Source organism: Tursiops truncatus, chromosome 7 (assembly GCF_011762595.2).
Source record: "Tursiops truncatus isolate mTurTru1 chromosome 7, mTurTru1.mat.Y, whole genome shotgun sequence".
NCBI classification, from domain to species: Eukaryota; Metazoa; Chordata; class Mammalia; order Artiodactyla; family Delphinidae; genus Tursiops; species Tursiops truncatus.
In genome coordinates this window covers 13,760,951-13,781,231 of record NC_047040.1, presented here as the reverse complement: position 1 = coordinate 13,781,231, position 20,281 = coordinate 13,760,951, and the positions used below count along the sequence as shown (strand labels likewise).

The window sequence follows — 20,281 nt, the reverse complement described above, 5'->3', positions numbered from 1 at the left end:
CAAAGATGACATAAACAGATGGACAAATATATCATGTTCTTGGGTTGGAAGAATCAATACTGTGAAAATGACTATACTACCCAAAGCAATCTACAGATTCAATGCAATCCCTATCAAACTACCAATGGCATTCTTCACAGAATTAGAACAAAAAATTTTACAATTCGTATGGAAACATAAAAGACCCCGAATAGCCAAAGCATCTTGAGAAAGAAAAACAGAGTTGGAGGTATCAGGCTCCCCAACTTCAAACTACACCACAAAGCTACAGTAATCAAGACAGTACGGCAGTGACACAAAAACAGAAATACAGAGCAATGGTACGGGACAGAATGCCCAGAGATTAACCCACGCACATATGGTCAACTAATTTACGACAAAGGAGGCAAGAACATACAATGGAGAAAAGACAGCCTCTTCAATAAGTGGTGCTGGGAAAACTGGACAGCTACATGTAAAAGAATGAAATTAGAACTCTCCCTAACACCATACACAAAAATAAACTCCAAATGGGTTAAAGAATTAAATGTAAGACCAGACACTATAAAACTCTTAGGGGAAAACATAGGAAAAACACCCTTTGACATAAACCACAGCAAGATCTTTTTTGACCTACCTTCTAGAGTAAGGGAAATAAAAGCAAAAATAAACAAATGGGACTTAATTAAACCTAAAAGCTTTTGCACAGCAAAGGAAACCATAAACAAGACAAAAAGACAACCCTCAGAATGCGAGAAAATATTTGCAAATGAAACAACAAAGGATTAATCTCCAAAATATACAAACAGCTCATGGAACTCAATATAAAAAAAACAAACAATCCAGTTTAAAAATGGGTGGAAGACCCAAATAGACATTTCACAAACGAAGACACACAGATGGCCAAGAGGCACATGAAAAGATGCTCAGTATCACTAATTATTAGGGAAACGCAAATCAAAGCTACAATGAGGTATCACCTCATGTTGGTCAGAATGGCCGTTATCAAAAAATCTAGAAATAATAAATGCTGGAAAGGGTGTGGTGAAAAGGGAACTCTCCTGCACTGTTGGTGGGAATGTAAACTGATACAACCACTATGGAAAACAGTATGGAGGTTCCTTAAAAAACTAAAACTAGAATTACCATATGACCCAACAATCCCACTACTGGGCATATACGCTGAGAAAACCATAATTCAAAAAGAGACATGTACCACAATGTTCACTGCAGCACTATTTACAATAGCCAGGACATGGAACCAATCTATATGTCCAATGACAGATGAATGGATAAAGAAGATGTGGCACTTATATACAATGGAATATTACTCAGCCATAAAAAGAAAACTGGAGTTATTTGTAGTGAGGTGGATGGACCCAGAGTCTGTCACACAGAGTGAAGTAAATCAGAAAGAGAAAAACAAATATATATTAACACATATATGTGGAATCTAAAAAAAAGAGGTAGACATAGAAAATGGACTTGAGGACATGGGGTGGGAGGGCGAAACTGGGGCGAAGTGAGAGTAGCATTGACATACATACACTACCGAATGTAAAATAGTTGGCTGATGGAAAGCAGCTGCATAGAACAGGGAGATGGGCTTGGTGCTTTGCAATGACCTAGAGGCGTGGGATAGAGAGGATGGCAGGGTGGCTCAAAAGGGAGGGGATATGGGGACATGGCTAATTCACTTTCTTGTGCAACAGAAAGTAACACAGTATTGTAAAGCAATTATACTCAAATAAAGAACTATTTAAAAAAATATTTTAAAAAATGCTGTAGGAAATATATACATATATGAAGGGAGAGAGGGAGAGCACAAGGGTGGAAATAAGGGTGCTTGAGCAAATGTGGCAAAGTTTTAACGATTATCTATTAGAGCATTTTTCACTTTTCCTGCAGATGTGAAAATATATAAAATAAAATGGTGGAGGGAAAAAAACTTTTTAACAATCCACTTGGTTCATCTAAATCTGGTCACCTAAATTAATATACTCCAAGATAAATGGGAAGATTGTGGTGATACACACTGAATTATGATGTTTTTAAAAATGTGAGGGCAGGAGCTCACTCCCAGAGCCTAGCACAATACTCTCTGCATTTAAGAAGAGCATAACAAGGGTATGTGCTGTGTAAGTGGGTACCTAAGTATCTAGATGTATTAGGAGGAAAGGGACAGAGAAGGTGAGTGCTGGTGGTGGGGAAGGCTGTCAACTATAGAAATCACTGTAAAATACAACGAATCTAATTCTTTTCAAAGGTTGTGTTATTTGAGTAAATGCTTTTCAGTTTTTGCTTGAATGTCTATTACTGACCACAGTAAAAAGCAGCAAAAGTAGGTAAGATCAGCCTCTCTGAATATTTGATTACGAGCCTGAGTACTTTCTCAAAAAGGCAAACATGTATTTTGACAACTTTAAAAACACTATGTGGTCACAATACTTATCACCAGAGAGAAAATTTTAACTTCTACAAAATATCAGTAAGAGCCAAGATAATCTAAGCACCATTTCAAAATGAAAAACATTTTTCTTTACAGAATTTTACAGCTGAAAAGAACTTTAAAAGGTCATCGAGTCAAATTCTTCATCATGTATAACTATATTCCTATTTTAATCAGATCTAAAATACTATACACACACACTTAACACCAAAAATTAACAATCTATGAAGAAGACTATTTTTCTGATAATCACAATAATATCTGACAATATTTGCAGGACACGATGGAATCTTGCATTACAAAGACACTTATTTATTTAGGATAAAGCAGGGTGAGGCTGGGTATTTCAGATATGTATCACCATATATCCTCCAAATCTGAAATTCAAGTAAGTCCTGATATCCAAAACCCATTTCTGCCCAAAACTATAGTCATATGTCTTGTACTGGGAGAAGAAGAAATTTTATTCCATGACCCTCCTTAGCACAGTTCTGTTTTATTTTTAATATACATGTGTCCCAAATATATGGATCAATTTTGGTGATGAAGATAAGATACAATGATAAGGTTTGCAATGATGGGACAAAGTAGTCAAGTCTGTAAAGAGAGACCACTCTGCTTTGAAAAGAATATCCAATTAGGGTCAAAAAGAAAAACTAAAGTATATTAAAATGTTCTTGAATCAATATATTCTGGCAATCAATTGTATATTTAACATTAAAATAATTTTAAAAAGACTATCTTTTATTAATATATAATGTAAAACCATTTTCAAATCAGAAAATTGTAGTCATTTAAAAAGTTAATCTTACGGTACAGACGCTATTAGCTGTAATGGATAAACTAGCACTGGGAAGCTTACCTAATACTAGTTTTGAAACCAGGTAGCAAGCTACATTAGAGTTTTAAAAATCAGCAAAGGTAAAGTGCCTTTTTTCCTCCTTAAATGCATAGAAAATATACACCTTACATTGCTAAATATACAATAAGTAGGACGTTTACCATCAACCTAAAAAAAAGCTGTACCAAAATCTGTTCACAACAGGGTCATCACTGGTTTTAAGTTAGAGAGAGAATATGGGTTTTAAAATTTTGAAACTTAGAAAGTATTTATCAAATATAAATAGTTGCATTTAAAGATTAAATTTTAAATAGGTAACTCCCAATTTTGAGAAATTTGTAAATGCTTTAAAATAGACATCAATGACTATCAGTTAACCAGTTAAAAACAATTATAAATACTAATATGTTCATAAAATTATATTTCACTTGTAGAAAACCATATGGAAATAAATACTTGTTCACATTATGAATGATTTTTAAATGCTTACTGTACTTGGATTCAACTGCATTTTGACAGGAATACATATCAATAAAAGTGCTTTATTTCTTAAGCCTATATGTCATGCAGCACCAGAAAAGCATTACTTTTTAAAAAATAGAAATCCAACAATTAAGAATTTTTTTAGAAAGAAGAAATATATATAATTTTTTTAGAGAGAAAAATATAATTCCAGATACCTGTTTGAATCTTGACTCTGTGTAGTTTGGATGTGAACTGATCATTAACTGTAAATATGTGACCATTTTCTATTTCCTTTGACTTGGGTTCCTTTGTGAGAACCCGCTGTGTTGGTTTACCACAGGCGAGGGACTGCAGGGCTCTAACAAGTTCTCTTTCAGGGATATCTGTCTCTTGTTGGATTTCCTGAAATTTCATCAGATTAACATAATTAGATTTTTTGAAAGATTAATTAGTAAGTAAAATTGACGAAGCAGTAATTAGAGAGGTAATTCCATTAAATAATTTACAACAAAGAACTTCCTGACTATTATGACTCTAAAATCTCACTTATTTGAACAAATTAGAGAAAAAGGTAGTTCAAATTACAAAATACTGAGAAGACATGTACTTTTTGTTTCAGAGATATAAAGCGTAGTCTAAGAATGTCATCCAGCAGAGATTATTAAGGGACCTGCTTTAATATTTAGGTAAAAAACGAAGTGTTAATCAACATATGATTGCTAATTTTATAAATACTCTACAATCATCCTCTCAAGTTTATCCATACTACTCTTTTGCTTAGCAACTTCTTTCCTAGAAATAATCAAAGTAAGAGTGACCTAAGGTCTTCCATCATACTACCAAAATTTACAATCCAAGTTGACCATTTTTACTGCCTGTATAATCAAATTAAGAAAAAAATTTTTAAAATACTTGGTAATTAATACTAAATATGAAAAGCAACATGAAATATGTTTTGAAGTGCAGGTGATAATTTTTGCTACATTATTATGGTATGAATAAAATGTAATACTGAAAAAAAAAGCAGTTCAGGAAAGAGTGAATCTGTAACTTTTAAATTATATTCTTTTTTTTTTTTTTTTTTTTTTGTGGTACGCGGGCCTCTCACTGTTGTGGCCTCTCCCGTGGCGGAGCACAGGCTCCGGACATGCAGGCCCAGCGGCCATGGCTCACAGGCCCAGCTGCTCCGCGGCATGTGGGATCTTCCCAGACCGGGGCACGAACCCGTGTCCCCTGCATCGGCAGGCGGACTCAACCACTGCGCCACCAGGGAAGCCCTCATTATATTCTTTTTATGTCAATGGGACAGTAAGAGAATTGTACATGTATATGATTTAGTCCCTTCACATCTACAGTACTGTATGGTGCAGCAAATCTTCGTATTAGGATACATCATTTTGATTCACATTGCATAAAGATGTTCTTTTCTCAAAAGGAGCTTAGGAAGAGTGGGTATAAAGATGGTGTTATTCAGAGTATGTAACTGATCTGGAGAGAGTTGTTCTCCCTTTCACAAGTCTCTGAAGAACAGTTTAGGCTTTTCTAAAGGACTGTCAGGTAAGTGAAACTGAAAGAAATGTGACCTTTAGTGATGACGATGCATATTCCCTTGCTTCAAATGATCTCAGCATGTCTACATACTTTAGACATATAAATGTTAATCCCACCATATTAAATAGGTGCTACTAATAATTAGAATGTTAACTGTAATTATTATGTACATGATAAAAGTGACTTATTTACATGTATTATTGTTTAACCATAGTCAAAGAACCGGACATACCTTCTTAGGTGGTATTTTAACAACTACAGATCATTCCTAGAGGTAGCTACAGATCTTATTCAAATTACAACGGCGTTATATCCTAATAAACTCATAGTACTGAATAAGCTGAAAATGCATTTAATGCGCGTAACCTACTGAACATCCTAGCTGAGCCTAGCCTACCTTAAACATGCTCAGAACACGTACCTTAGCCTATAGTTGGGCAAAATCATCTAACACAAAGCCTATTTTTTATAATGGTGTTGAATATCTCATGTAATTATTGAATATTGTACTGAAAGTAAAAATCAGAATGGTTGTATGGGTACAGAACGGTGATAAGTGTATCAGTTGTTTACTCTTGTGATCACCTAGCTGAGAGCTGCAGCTTGCTGATCCCAGCCTGGGAAAAGATCAAAATTCAAAGTACAGCCTCAACCGAATGCGTACTGCTTTGTGCCATCATAAAGTTGAAAAATCTTAAGTCAAACCACCATAAGTCAGGAAATGTCTGTACTGCAATTCAATGTTCATCCTTCTATACCATTTTTAAAAATACATCTACATACACACATATACACACACACACACATATGAATACAAATACACATATACATGTATGTACATTAACATACTTACCTGTACACTAGTATCAGTGTTAAATATAAACAGGATCACACCATATGAATTCTTCCATTAATTTCTTGATGATTCTGCATGTTTGCATAACGACACTAAAGCTACAGGAATTCCATAATACTGCTCTATCACAATATGGAGATTGAGATGGTATCCAATTTTGTGATGGAGCGTGCATTTCTGCCTGAGTACAAGAGCTAGGTTTCTGAAGCAGATTTCTAGAAATGTACTTGTTTCCTCAGAGTTATAAAGATTTTACAGACAGTGACAAACTGCCTTTCAAGTTTCTTAACTATTTAACTTCACAGCAGTTTCAAGTATTCATTCTCTCTACCTTCAAACAGAGAACTGGCTTTTTCTTTTGCCTATCTATTGGGCTAAAAATGTTATCTCATTATTTTAATTTGTACTTCTATAACCAATAGGAGAAAAAACCATCTTTTTATGTTTACAAGATATCTGTAGCTCTTCTTCTGTGCTTTATCTATTCGTATTCCTTCCACGTTTTTCTATTCAACTGTTTTTGTATTGATTTACTGGTGCTCTTTATGTATTACAGTTTTCAATACTCTTACTTGCTGTAAATAATTTCTCCTAGACTCTTTTTTTTTTTTTTTTTTTTGGGGGGGGTATGCGGGCCTCTCACTGTTGTGGCCTCTCCCGCTGTGGAGCACAGGCTCCGGACGCGCAGGCTCAGCAGCCATGGCTCATGGGCCTAGTTGCTCCGCGGCATGTGGCATTTTCCCGGACCAGGGCACGAACCCATGTCCCCTGCATTGGCAGGCGGACTCTCAACCACTGCGCCACCAGGGAGGCCCTCTCCTAGACTCTTTATCTTCTCTTTTAACTTATTTCAGCATTTGCATGTTTTATTACTTTTTACTTGGTTAAATCTGTCAGTCTTTTTCTTTGTGGTTTATGTAACAGGCTTGAAAAAAGGCCTTACTTATATCACGCTTATCAAAATATTGTTTTTTTCTATTACATTTATAGATTTGTACTTACATCTACCTGGAATTTGATTTTACATTTGATATGACACATGGAACTAAGTTCGCCATACTATTCTCCTTCCATTCCCACAAATGAAGTAGCAGTTATTTTAATTTAGTTTATTAGAAATAGTAAATATATCGCATTCCAAAAACCTCTCTATATACTCATCTGTTTCTGGACTATTTTGTTCAAATGACCTATTTGTCTACACATGTTAAAAACAATTTTAACTTTGAGGCATGTCTGGGTATTAAGACATACTCCTTTCCCTCTTACTGGGCCTTCCCATCTCCCAAATCCCTGCCCCTCTTTGCCTATTCTTGTGCATTTTCTTGCCCAGATGAACTCTGGGATCAGCCTGTCAAGTTTCACAGAAAAGAAATCTTCCGCAGATTTGGACTGACATTTCACTGAATTTATAGGTGACTTAAAAAAAAAAAAAAAGTCCTTTATAACACATAGCTTTCCCTTTCAGGTACATTTACCCTTCCATATTCTTTTCTTTTACTGCCTTTTTCGATTAAGTCTTCTACTTTTTGGGTTAGAATGATTCCTAGAAAGATTATGATTCTTATTAAAACATCCTTTTTCTCATGTCATTTTCAGATTAATTCTGATGTAGAGAAAAGTTGACTTACAGTAAGTATGATTTATAGAAAAACTTTTCAACCAAACTCTCATTTCTCAGTTGATTATTACAGCTGACAATCATACTGTCGACAAACTTTGTCAACTCCTGATATTTATAAATTTCATTCCTTTTTCTTTCCTAGTGTGTTAATTAGGACCTGCCAGAACAAGGCTGGATAGCAGTAGTAAAGGCAGGTATCCTAAATTTTTCCTAACCTTAATGGGAAGGTGTCTAACATTTTACTACTAATTACTGTTTGCTTAGGTCTCTCATTTAAAGCTTAGGTCTCTCATTAGATACACCCATATGCCATTAGGCATTTCATTCTATTCTTAGGTGGCTAAGAGTCCCCCATCTGGAAATAAGAAGTGGGGACTGACTCTTCTCATGTGCTTTTTGCACATTTGTGGAAATCATTGATTTTCTCCTTGAAATGATGTCTGGTAATATAGCAGGTGATCAGTTAATTTTATTATTATTATAAAATCTCAGAAACTATCTGTTAACAAATTCCTTCTTTGTATTCCAGGAATAAACCCTGTTTGGACAGACTGAATTATTATTTCAACAGACTGCTGAATATAACTTGCTAATAATATTTTACTTAAGATTTGTGTATTTATTTTGAATAACCTATAGCTTCCCTTTCTTTTTTGTATTTTCCTTGTTCAGTTTTAGTAATAAGGTTATGCCAGCCTCAGATATTTCCCAAGAACAATTTGTGTATTTTGCTTTCTGAGTTTAAAGTTCCCTGTATAGCTTTCAATTTTAATTTGCTAATTGTGTTATTCAAATCTTCTACATCCCTCTTTTTTATCATATAGTCAATCAGTACACTTGTGAGGGATTTCTGTAACTGTGGAATTGTCTATTTCTCCTTGTACTTCCAACCATTTTCCTTCATATATTGTTATGCCACATTACTGACTGACATAAGTTCTCGATGAAATATCAATTACCACTGCTGTTTAATGGTTTTCTATTCAAATTCTGTCTGACATTAATTTTGCTACTGTCTACAATTAGCTTTTATATTTCAGACTCATTCTCAGAAATTTTTGAAAAGTATAATAAAGAACATTCAGAAAAATGTATTAATATCCATACCTCTTTCAAAAATTAAATGCTATTACTAAAAATCTAAGGTACAGATTACCACTATATGTATTTCCGTATTTTAGCTGTTCTAAATCACAATACGGACTTCATTCCAAAAACTATATAAAAAGAGGAAAAAGCCTGAGTAGCCTGATTACTATGGATTAAATGTGACACTCCAATAAATGTCACCTTTCGTAGGCAGTTTCCAAGATGGCCCACAATGATCCTGGTATGTTTTAACCTTGTGTGGTCCCCTCACTGCACCAGGGCTGACTTGAGTGACCAACAAAATAAGGAAGTGACGATACGTGACTTCCAAGGCTGGGTCATAAAGGCACTGCAGGTTCTTCCTGGGTCTCTTGGATCGCTTGCTCTAGGGAAAGTTAGCCACCAGGAGGCAAGGACAATCAAACAGCCATGTTTGGTAAAGCCCATGTGGAGAGAAACTAAGACCTCTTACCAACAGCCAAAACAAACTTGCCAGCCACGTGGAAGAAGGCGCATACCGATAGCATTTTCCAGCCCTAGACAAACATTAGACAACTGAAGCCCCAGCTGACATCTTAAACTCACGAACGAGTCCAAGCCAGAACCACCCAGAAAGCCCCTCCTGAATCCCCAACCCACAGATACCACGAAAGATAATAAACTGTTAGTGGTTGTTTTAAAACATGAATTTGAGACCTGTTGTGTAGCATTAAATAATGAATACACCATCTTACTGAACTTATAAAGAAAGAATATTCAAAGATAAGAGATCAGCTTCCTTTAGTAATTCCTATAGTTAAATACTTTTAACTGTCTCCTCTAATTTGTGGCAATTTCTGTGAAAGAGATGTCTAACAAAACTTATGCGGCAGACTGACTATAAGCACATAGTGTGAGTAAAGACAAAAAACTTCATGTGCCTTTTCACTATTCCCTGGTTTGAGATGCAAGCAGCCAGAAGGTTTTGGAGCCATAGGAATGGCATTTTACATACGCCACTTATGCTCAGGCTTCTGGTTTGTGACTTAGCTAAAATTTAAAATATTACAGGAATTTTCTACTTAATTTTACCTTCTACCTAAATCACTGCTCACTAGCCTCACTGATCGCAAGCTGACTGGGACGAGAAAAGGAAGCTTGAACCACTAAAATTACTAGCAATTCCAATAATGGCTTAAGAAAATCAATTTATGTTTTTGTTTATCCCACTATTTTTGCCAGCTCTTTATAAAGTAGGACTCTGAAAACCAACTGCAGCATTTATCAAGTAGCTTATTTTGTTTAAAATACATTATCCATGAGAACAGCAGATTAAAACATCCAAGCTGTTAAAGATAATTCAATTCCACCTGTCTGACAAGGCTTACAATATTTGGGTAAGGTACTCAATACTTACTTAATCAATATTCTTTAGAACTCAATCACATTTAACTTGTGCTTGAAACTTAAAGTTATTCCCTAGGTAAAACACGCCTGGAAATTTATAAGAGCAAAACCTCTTGGCTTAGCCACTGACCTAAAAATAAAACACTTACGTTTCAAAATATTTCCTTGAGGTACATCACATAAAAACAGTCATCTCTTAACTATTTATCATCATCACAAAAAGGGAATATGGAGATGAGTATTAAAATAGGCCTAGAATTTAATCTTGCTCTTCATTTCAAACTTAAACTTATTTCTTCCTATATTCATTCACCTATGTCTGAGAATTGATTTTCAGTTAAGTATAAATATGGCTATAATTCTACAGCTTTTTAAAATATTCATTCCTTATCTTTAAACTTACTAAAAATCACATGATCTTCATTTCAACTCCAACCTACTCATCAAAGGTATGGGAAAAGACTAAATGAATTTAATTCAATCAAATCATGACTTAATGGGAGAAATAAAAAGTATATTATAATATATATACTCTTAAGAAAAAAAAAGAAAGTTGACACTATCAAAATAGTGTAAAATTAGCATAAGGATAGACATAGAAATTAATGAAATAGATCAGAGTGTGCAGAAATAGACCCACATACATATGGTCAACTGAATTTTTTTTTTTTTTTAAATAAAGGGCTCAAAGTAATTCAAAGGGAAAAGACTAGTGTTTTGGACAAATGATGCTGAAATGAACAACTGAATACCTATGTGTGGGGAGGAAATAATTCTTAATCCTTACCTCTAATCATACCAAAAAAATTAACTTGAAATTGATCACAGGCCTAAATGTAAAAGCTAAAACTATAAATCACTTAGAAGAAAATCTTTGCAAACTTGGGATAGCCAATAATTTCTTAGATAGGATATCAAAAGCATGAACCATAAACATAAAAAAGTGGCCACTGGACTTCGTCAATATTAAAAAGTTCTGCTCTTCAGAATATAACATTAAGAAAATGAAAAGTCAAGTGACAGACTGTGAGAAAATATTCACAGAACATAGATTTGATTTGATGAAGGATTTGTATCCAGAATTTGTAAAGAACTTTTAAAAAACCCGATAAAGATATGAACAAAGAATTCACCAAACAAGACATATAAGTGGCATATGAACAAATAAAAAATGCTCAATGTCATTATTAGTCAAGGAAAGAAATTAAATCCACAATGTATACGTACAATTACACACCAGCTAAAATGGCTAAAATTTAAAAGACAATACTAAATTTTGGAGAGGATGTGGGGCAACTAGAACTCTCCTACACTTGCTGGCAGTAATGTAAAATGGTAACAATCACTTCGGGATGCAGTTTGGCAACTTCTTTAAAAAGTTAAACATACAGCTCTATTCACTACAGTCTAGATCTGAGAACAACCCAAATGCCGGGTGAGAATCAGAAACAATTGGTTAAAATTCACATAACCAGCCCATACCTCAAATGTGTATTTTTCTCTATTATTGAAGAGCATTAATATGGTCATCTGGAAAGTGGAGACTTGCAATATATGCTTCCGCGTATTAGAGCCAGTTACTTGTGCCCCTCCAACACCAACTTCAGATCCATCTTCCTGTTTAATTTTTTAAATATAAAAATAGAAACAAGATATAATTATCTCCTAGTAACTTTAACAGTATATTTGAAAAATAAGTTCTGTAATGCCCAACCTCCCCTTAACAAAATGATATAAACTCATTCCTATATAAAAAGGAAATGTTATTTTAAAAGTGTACGTGTAAATATGTGTGTATACATACACACAAAGTCTTTATTTAGGACTGTCCCATTTTTTTCCATTATGAACATTTTAATGTATCTGAGCAAGTAATGAGTAATTCCTTATATTTATAACTAAAATTATGTTAACAGTACACAATGGGATAATAATGGACTTATAAGATGCTAGTGCCATTATACTACTACCCTAAAGTAGTATTAGGTTTCTTTCTGTGTGGTCTGATCGTGGTAAGAGTTCAAATAATAGCATAGGATGGGAAGAAAAAACCTCTGCCATCCTTAAAGCCTATTCCTGCTCTATGATTTAGAAGTACAAAGTAGAAATTCAGTCCTCAATAATTAACATATGAATTATGTTTTTAAAACCTACTGATCAGTTTAATAAAACCTCAAAAGATAACATGATTATTTAGGGAAAAACCCTCTCCTTTAAAACAGAAACAAGAAAGCAATAATTAAAAGCTGAGTTCTTTAGTATGTATCCTTGACCTTCCCACTTACAGTTAAATATATAATAGTGTCAAACATTATTCAACTAACTGAACTCTAAGGACTATTTCCCACTTCATTAAATATAAAAATTAGAACATGTATATAGGCATCTTCAACAATATTAAAAAAAAAACTTTGGTATTGCAGTGACAAGTAAGATTTTAATTAAAATATTTAATGAAACTGTTACTTGCTGCCAAGATGACAACTTAGGTATTTTAATGTTTTTTAGAAGCTTTTTATTATTTTGCCATTTTAAGCCAAATGACCCTGATTTGATTTATACCAAGCAATGAAGTATATTATTACTCTAAACCTCACAATTTTACATATAAAAAAGCAATTACTTCTTTAAATAAAGGCACTTCTCTAATGTATTTTTTTTTTTTTTTTTTTTTTGCATTACGCGGGCCTCTCACTGTTGCGGCCTCTCCCGCTGCAGAGCACAGGCTCCGGACGCGCAGGCGCAGCGGCCACGGCTCACGGGCCCAGCCGCTCCGCGGCACGTGGGATCCTCCCGGACCGGGGCACGAACCCGCGTCCCCCGCATCGGCAGGCGGACCCCCAACCACCGCGCCACCAGGGAAGCCCCTGTATTGTTAATTTTTAAATAATCACTTTAGCAACATTTTGTACATTTCACAAATCTTACGTGTTAGCTTTCCCGGTTTCAATTTATTGGAAATAAGGATTATAGGAGACTGAGAATTTTGAAAAGGAACTCATGGCTTTGTATGCCCTCAAATCCATTATTTTATGCAATATTATCTCAAATCTAATCTTATAAATAAAACATGTAATTATATTATTTATTCCATAAGGAAGGCTACTGGTATAGTCTTCATATTGTCAAATGAAGTTAGCAACTAAGGGAACAGAAATCAATAAATCAAAGCCGAAGTTTCCCTCTTTTTAATATTTGAAACAGGTAAGGAAATAAAAGAAATAAATAATTTATCTAAGTCAACAAAAATCACAAATCACTTCTGCAGACTAATTTTAAGTTACTTAATAAAAATACCTTCAAACTATTAATATTTACCTTTTTAACTGGTCCATAAAAGGTGGCATTGAGATCTGCAGAACCCATATGATGTTGGAGTGTGAGCTGTCGACCACTGTGTTTGGCTAAGTAAAACCTTCAGCAAATCAAACCATGTTTTTGAGAATCATGTAATTTATATATGTGAAATTATAAACTACCAACCCTTAACAAACATATATGCAAGGGAGACTTTAAAAGCTAAACAAAACCTTAGGAATCAAGTTCAGTTCCAATTTTTTTTTACAGAAAAGAAGCCCTAAATAAGGGGTGGGGGTGGCTGGGTGGGAAACAGACCTAAGAAACTTAGCTAGATATTAAGTGATAAAGGTAGCACACTAAGTACTTTCCACCAGTACATTTATTTGCCCCTGGCTGCTGCTCAGCCACCGCTGTTTATATGACCTCCTTTCTCCACAGTTAACCCAATAAGCAAGTCACCCCAAGCTAGTGTCAGACATCAACAATACAAAATATACTCCTAACCATGCACTAATGCTGAAGAAAGCAGATTGATATTCCTCTGAAAAGTTTATGCAATTCATCCTTACATATTAAATGCATAAAGGATAACATGAGATTTAAAAAATGGAGTATATACCCCTTCAATTGGGGACACTACTGAATGCTCAAATTTATCTAAATTCTGGACAATTTGTACTTAGAAATACAAAGTCTGATCTACATTTACCTTCTGAATATCTCAAAAGCATGTCTTGGTGCTGGTGGGATGTTGCACTTTGGTGTGGCTGACTGAGTGGGCCAATAACCTGTTGTGAGCACCCGAACTGTGAGATCAACACCACCTAAAGATACCTGTGGAAAAGAGAAGAAAATGTTCCCCCTTAATTAGCTAGGATGTGTTATCTGTTCCATACAGACACTGTGTTAGAGTTATCAAAGTAGTTATCTCCATATCCAACATTCAGCAAATAAAACACATCTTCTTAAAAGTTACACTCATCCAATGTTTTCCTAATTTTAACTATCCTGGCACATTTATAATTATTGCTTCAGATGCTGAATTTACAATACTGATCAAAGTTCCTAGCATATGAACAAAGTCTTACTGGTGTCATTGAAAAGTACAGAGATTTTGGTCCTCAAGATTTTTTTCAGATAAAATGTCAAGGGGCCATTATCAGTATCATTTTAGGGAAAATTCTAGAATAATACCTTTCATCTCAGCTTTTAAACATTTTTACCATCTTAACACAGAAACAACACATTTCTAATATCCCAGTCACATTTCAACTATATTGACCATAACCTCCATGCTTTCACATGCAGCTCACATTCTATCCTCTGTCCTCTGCATAGGACACTAGATCCAGTTCTACACAGCAGGTGCTCTATAAGCATTTGCATAATGTTTGACTACCTCTACAAAATATATGCTAGCATTACCATCACAATTAGATATTTTTTCTTTTTAAATAAATTACAATTTTAAGAAAACAAAAATAAAACACATCAACAGAAATTCTAAAGGGGGAAATATCTTTATTTTTAATATTCACAGCTTGTTTTAAACCATTATTCCATTTTTATGTAACCTGGATGATTTAGTGATAGAAATTCTTTAAAGAGAAAAATGAGTTTATAAATATCAAGAAGTATTCCACACTCAGATTTCTTCATAAGTATCTAATAAATGATTTACTCTATTTTAAAGAAACTGAATCCAGAAATCTTACATGACACATAGGAGAGATGATCACAGCAGACTCTTAGATGATGAATGGAGAAGGGGCTGAGAACTGTTTGTACACTTGTAATTGGGAAGGGGGTCACAACTTGGTTCAATCCACCCAAGACAATGAAGTCTTTCATCTCTTTTCCCATATCTCCACGTCTTGCTCCCTAATCTTCAAGTCTTTCCTCAAAATGTCGTTTTTTAAAGGAGGCCTTCCTCGACCACTCTTCCTTGCTACAGATTTCCTCTATATCTCCTATCACCAGCTAAGGTGCTATGTAATTACTTATCTCGTTGATCATCCGTCTCCCAGATTGGAAAGTAAGCTCCAACATGGCAGGGATTTTTGTCTATTCTCTGCTGTATAACCAGTGCCTAGAAAAACGCTTGGCACAGAAACAATGAGTTATTTGTTAAATTAAAAAAAAGAAAAAGAGGGCTTTCCCGGTGTCGCAGTGGTTAAGAATCCGCCTGCCAATGCAGGGGGCATGGGTTCGAGTCCTGAGCCGGGAAGATCCCACATGCCAAGGAGCAACTAAGCCCGTGCGCCCCAACTACTGAGCCTGCGCTCTAGAGCCTGTGCTCCACAACAAGAGAAGCCACCGCAATGAGAAGCCCGCACACTGCAACGAAGAGTAGCCCCCCACTCACCACAACTAGAGAAAGCCCGTGCACAGCAACGAAGACCCGATACAGCCAAAAATAAATAAATAAATAAATAAATAAATAAAATAAATTTATTAAAAAAGAAAAAGAAAGAACCTCAAGGAACTATTACTCTAATGGTTTGGACCTTTTCTTTCTACCTCTCTTAGTAATATATATATATATATATTTTGCGGTATGCGGGCCTCTCACTGTTGTGGCCTCTCCTGTTGCGGAGCATAGGCTCTGGACGCGCAGGCTCAGCGGCCATGGCTCACGGGCCCAGCGGCTCCGCGGCATGTGGGATCTTCCCGGACCAGGGCACGAACCCGTGTCCCCTGCATCGGCAGGCAGACTCTCAACCACTGTGCCACCAGGGAAGCCCCTCTTAGTAATATTTTTAAACCATTCAGCTTGTTTTCCAAGATAGCACATGCCAGGGACAAGTACACAGAAACAGAGGTACCAGAAAAGTCTGTCTGGATGTGATATGATTTGCTGATATAAATAAACAGAAATACGATAGCAAGGTGGTTTTCCTGTTCCTATCCCCATTAAAAAAGTAAAACACAGGAAAGAAATGCACACTTAAATTTCCCTCAGCATAATAAATATGACTTATCTAATAAAATATACAAGTATTTAGCATTTTAAGAAAAGTACTTGTTAATATGACTTCTGAAAGTAAACAGAAGAGTCATTCTCTTGGTATATTTAAACAGGCCAAGAACCTTCAAGAAAGTTACAGAGAATTATCTGAGGATTGATGATGTTTTAAAAGGGTTCCAAGATTTCAGAAAGTTCAAGATTTGTTTTGATTCCTCTGTCACTTTTCATCAAATCTTTCTAATGAAGATTAAGGCTTAGGAGACGTAAAGCTTAAGATCCTTAGTTTAAACAATTACAAAATAGCCAATAACTGCATGCGAATAATGGCCTTACAAAGTGAAAGCTGCAACCAGATTAGCAGATACACAACTTTGAACATCTTGATAAGTACTCTACTTACTGGGATAACAAATTATGAAACAAATATTCCACCATAAAGTGCAGGATATATCTGAATAATCAAAATGAAAGAATAGAAAACGCACAACTTCATAACAATAGAAAATAACAAAAGCAAACAATCTGATGAAATGATCACATTGAACGATCATTCCCTCTTTTTTTAAAAAGTGCAAGAGAGTGGTCGAGAGTAAATAAAGACCGTAATTTTCTTATCAAAATGCCTTCAACTACCACAGATAAGGTAATTAGACAGCTAAAAAAATAGTAAGGGTTCTGGACCCATCCGGGAACATTCCTTTACATGGTTTCAATACAGCATTTATTCAAACCAGGTTATCTCCTTGTAGCTCTTAAATATGTGTAACATTAGTGGAAGAAAAACAAAAAACACAAAAAATGTACCATATGAAAATATGATTTTATCAATGCATTAGACAGAATGAAGCACAAATCCCTGAACAATCTAAAAGAGCAAAACATCTAGGATAATCACATTATTCAGTCCCTGCCCACTCAAATTTCTATTTATCACAGAGTCTACCTTTCCTGCTCTCAGCCTTTCTCCACTGTAAACATCCAAGGCAAATCACACAACTATTTATAACAAAGAGGAAACAGAAGTCCCTCTGAGTCAGAATGTCTTAATATATATAAATGTCCATTTCTACAGAATTAGGTATTTTCACATATTTTGTTTGTGATGAGACCTATGGGACCAGTAGAAGTGATGATCTTATATTTAAATATCAAAGAAAAGACCTCCAATTTTTTTTTAAATGGTTGTGACATGTCTTAATTATGAAGTAGTATACTGTCAGTTGAGAGAGAAAACATTAAAGAAAAAATGTGGAGTTCTCTAAACTTAAAGTTACAGTTGAAAAACAGTTTAAAAAAAAAAGAAGAGAGAAGGGAAAATTCTGAACTTCATTAAACCCCACTGAATCTTCACAACACCCCACTGGACTCCAAGGCCATATAAGTTGCAGCTTACTGCCTTCTGGGAATCACAATACAAAACCACATTTATAACACACTAGCATCAGTGTTTTCATACTCAGTTCACCCTCCACCGACCCTGAGGATGTCAGGCCCATTTATCCTGACATTTCAGATGAATAAGAATACTGACGTACAGGAAAATCAGGTAACAATTCTAAGATAGCACCATCCTGGGGTAAAGTAAAAGGAAGAGCATTAAAACTCAGTAAGCTTGCATAAGCCTGGTATTCTTTCCCTAACCTAAAAACGGTTATAACAGCAGAATCACTATTTATTAAATTTTCAGTATATTCCTTCAAGTGGGGAAGATAAACTAAGTTTTATAAGAATAAGAAAAAATATTTTAAGATTAATAGTTAGAAAAAGAGGTTATATGGGAGAAATAATTTTTAAAGCACTCACAGACAATACATATGTTGTCACTAATGGCATTTAAAGAAATGACATGGGGTGGGGGGAAGGATCAATTGGGAGACTGAGATTGACATATACACACTACTATATATAAAATAGATAACTAATAAGAATCTGCTGCATAGCACAGGGAACTCTACTCAATACTCTGTAATGGCCTATATGGAAAAAGAATCTAAAAAAAAAAAGAGTGGATATACGGTATGTACAACTGATTCACTTTGCTGTACACCTGAAACTAATATAACATTGTAAATCAACTATACTCCATAAAAGTTTTTAAAAAAATAAATAACACCAGCAATTCAGTTATCTGATTGGATGAAAATGCCCATTACAGAAGACTTTACATAAACACATTTACATAAGTAGAAATTAATGAAGAATCTTACCCCAGTGGCCTGTAGATGTTGCCTGAACTCATCCATAGTTGTGTTTGAGATGCTCATATCCCTAAACATTCCTTCCAGTTTTGATGTGAACTGACATCCACATTCAGTCTGTGGAAGAAAAACAAATATACACAAATAAATGATGGATTTTACTATTAGAAAATGTACAAAGAAACTCTTCCATGTTACTGTCATCCTTCCTAAATCTTTCCAATAGTTGTTCTATGTCTGTGGATACCAACTTCAGTGTGATTAAGATTAATCCAAGAATTTTATTTTAAAATGCAAATTCCCAGACTCTCTGAGATTCCCATAAACCTCACTGAAGGCAGTGCTCAGAACTCTTATGTTTTCAGCAAGAAACACTCATATCAGGTGATATGGGTACAAGTAGTCTGTGGACCACACTCTGTGAAACAGAACTATATGGTGATATTCCCTTTATTGTTTCCCTTGTACTAATCCTCCCCCAGATCTCCATGAATGAATGTATCTGCCACACCAAGAGAAATTCCAGCACACTGTGAATGTCCCAGAACTTGAACAAATCTAAGTACAGCCTGCTCAAAAAAATCTAGTTTTATTAATTTAGAGAAATAAGTATTTTAAATCAATTAAGTATTTCCCAGTCACATGTTGCTGGTGCTCAATTATGTGATAATCATTAGTGACGTGCACTCCAATCCATCTTTTTTTTTTTTTCCATTCCATCTTAAATACACCTTACCTTTAACTTAGAAATCATATTTTTTTCAGAGTCATCAGAAACACTTTTATTTGTGAGAAGTCTCCTTGCCAAGTGTTGTTTATAGTAACGTTCAAATACATCTTTTTCTTGCATAAACCTAAAAAGGACCATTGCCTTATCCAATATTGTTTCTACTTCTTGTTCTGTTAGCTGCAAACCATTGAAAAGACAATTTAACAATTACACAATTTTAGTTCTACAAAAACAGCATCACAGTTCATCAATAGTTTAAAAACACTGTTTGATAACAAACATAAACATCTAGTTGAGATATGTCAGAAGGAGGGATCTAGTGCGAGAAAGTGCCTCCTACTTTATCTAGTAGCACGACTCTTAAATCCTCATCTAGTGCAGCATTAATCAGGGGCTGGAATGGAGTTCCACTCCCTAGTGGGCTACCTCTGAAAGGGAGGCATGAAGTGATACATGGCTGGATTAAAGGATGACTGAGAACAGAAGAAATGAAATTTTAATCACATAAAAGAATTTTACCATGCCCTTGCATAGTATCTAGGCAGAAACTTACATGGCCATAAGACAGATATTTTTACATAAGCTCATTCAAAATCTAAATTGTGCAACCAGAACGGTAATAATGTTATAATTCCAAAAGTAAAAAGGACTCTTGCCCCTAATCTTTTAAATAAGGGCAAGATGATACTGTGGCAGGTTGTATTAAGCTTATATTAAAAATATGGTAGACTACTCAGCTGTGTATTTTCTATCTGGTGTCCTTAGTAATCTTCCTCTTAGTTGTTTCTTTGTTATAGCTACCTATTTGTTGCTTTGCCCTTCTGTCTCACAAATCCCAAGATGAA

At 34.9% G+C, this 20,281-nt stretch overlaps 1 protein-coding gene across 3 annotated transcripts in view; it reads right to left on the bottom strand.

Annotated features, from left to right (window-relative positions):
- The window catches only part of CUL3 (cullin 3), a 97,222-nt gene that overhangs the window by 9,163 nt on the left and 67,778 nt on the right, over positions 1-20,281 (bottom strand). For all 3 annotated transcript variants that reach the window (XM_019923535.3, XM_019923536.3, XM_019923537.3), the window contains 6 exons: positions 19,443-19,613; positions 18,716-18,823; positions 14,250-14,374; positions 13,559-13,655; positions 11,723-11,857; positions 3,950-4,136 (listed from right to left, as the gene is read on the bottom strand). In XM_019923535.3, the coding sequence (XP_019779094.1) occupies positions 3,950-4,136; positions 11,723-11,857; positions 13,559-13,655; positions 14,250-14,374; positions 18,716-18,823; positions 19,443-19,613 (823 nt within the window). The remainder of the gene's footprint in view (positions 1-3,949; positions 4,137-11,722; positions 11,858-13,558; positions 13,656-14,249; positions 14,375-18,715; positions 18,824-19,442; positions 19,614-20,281) is intronic.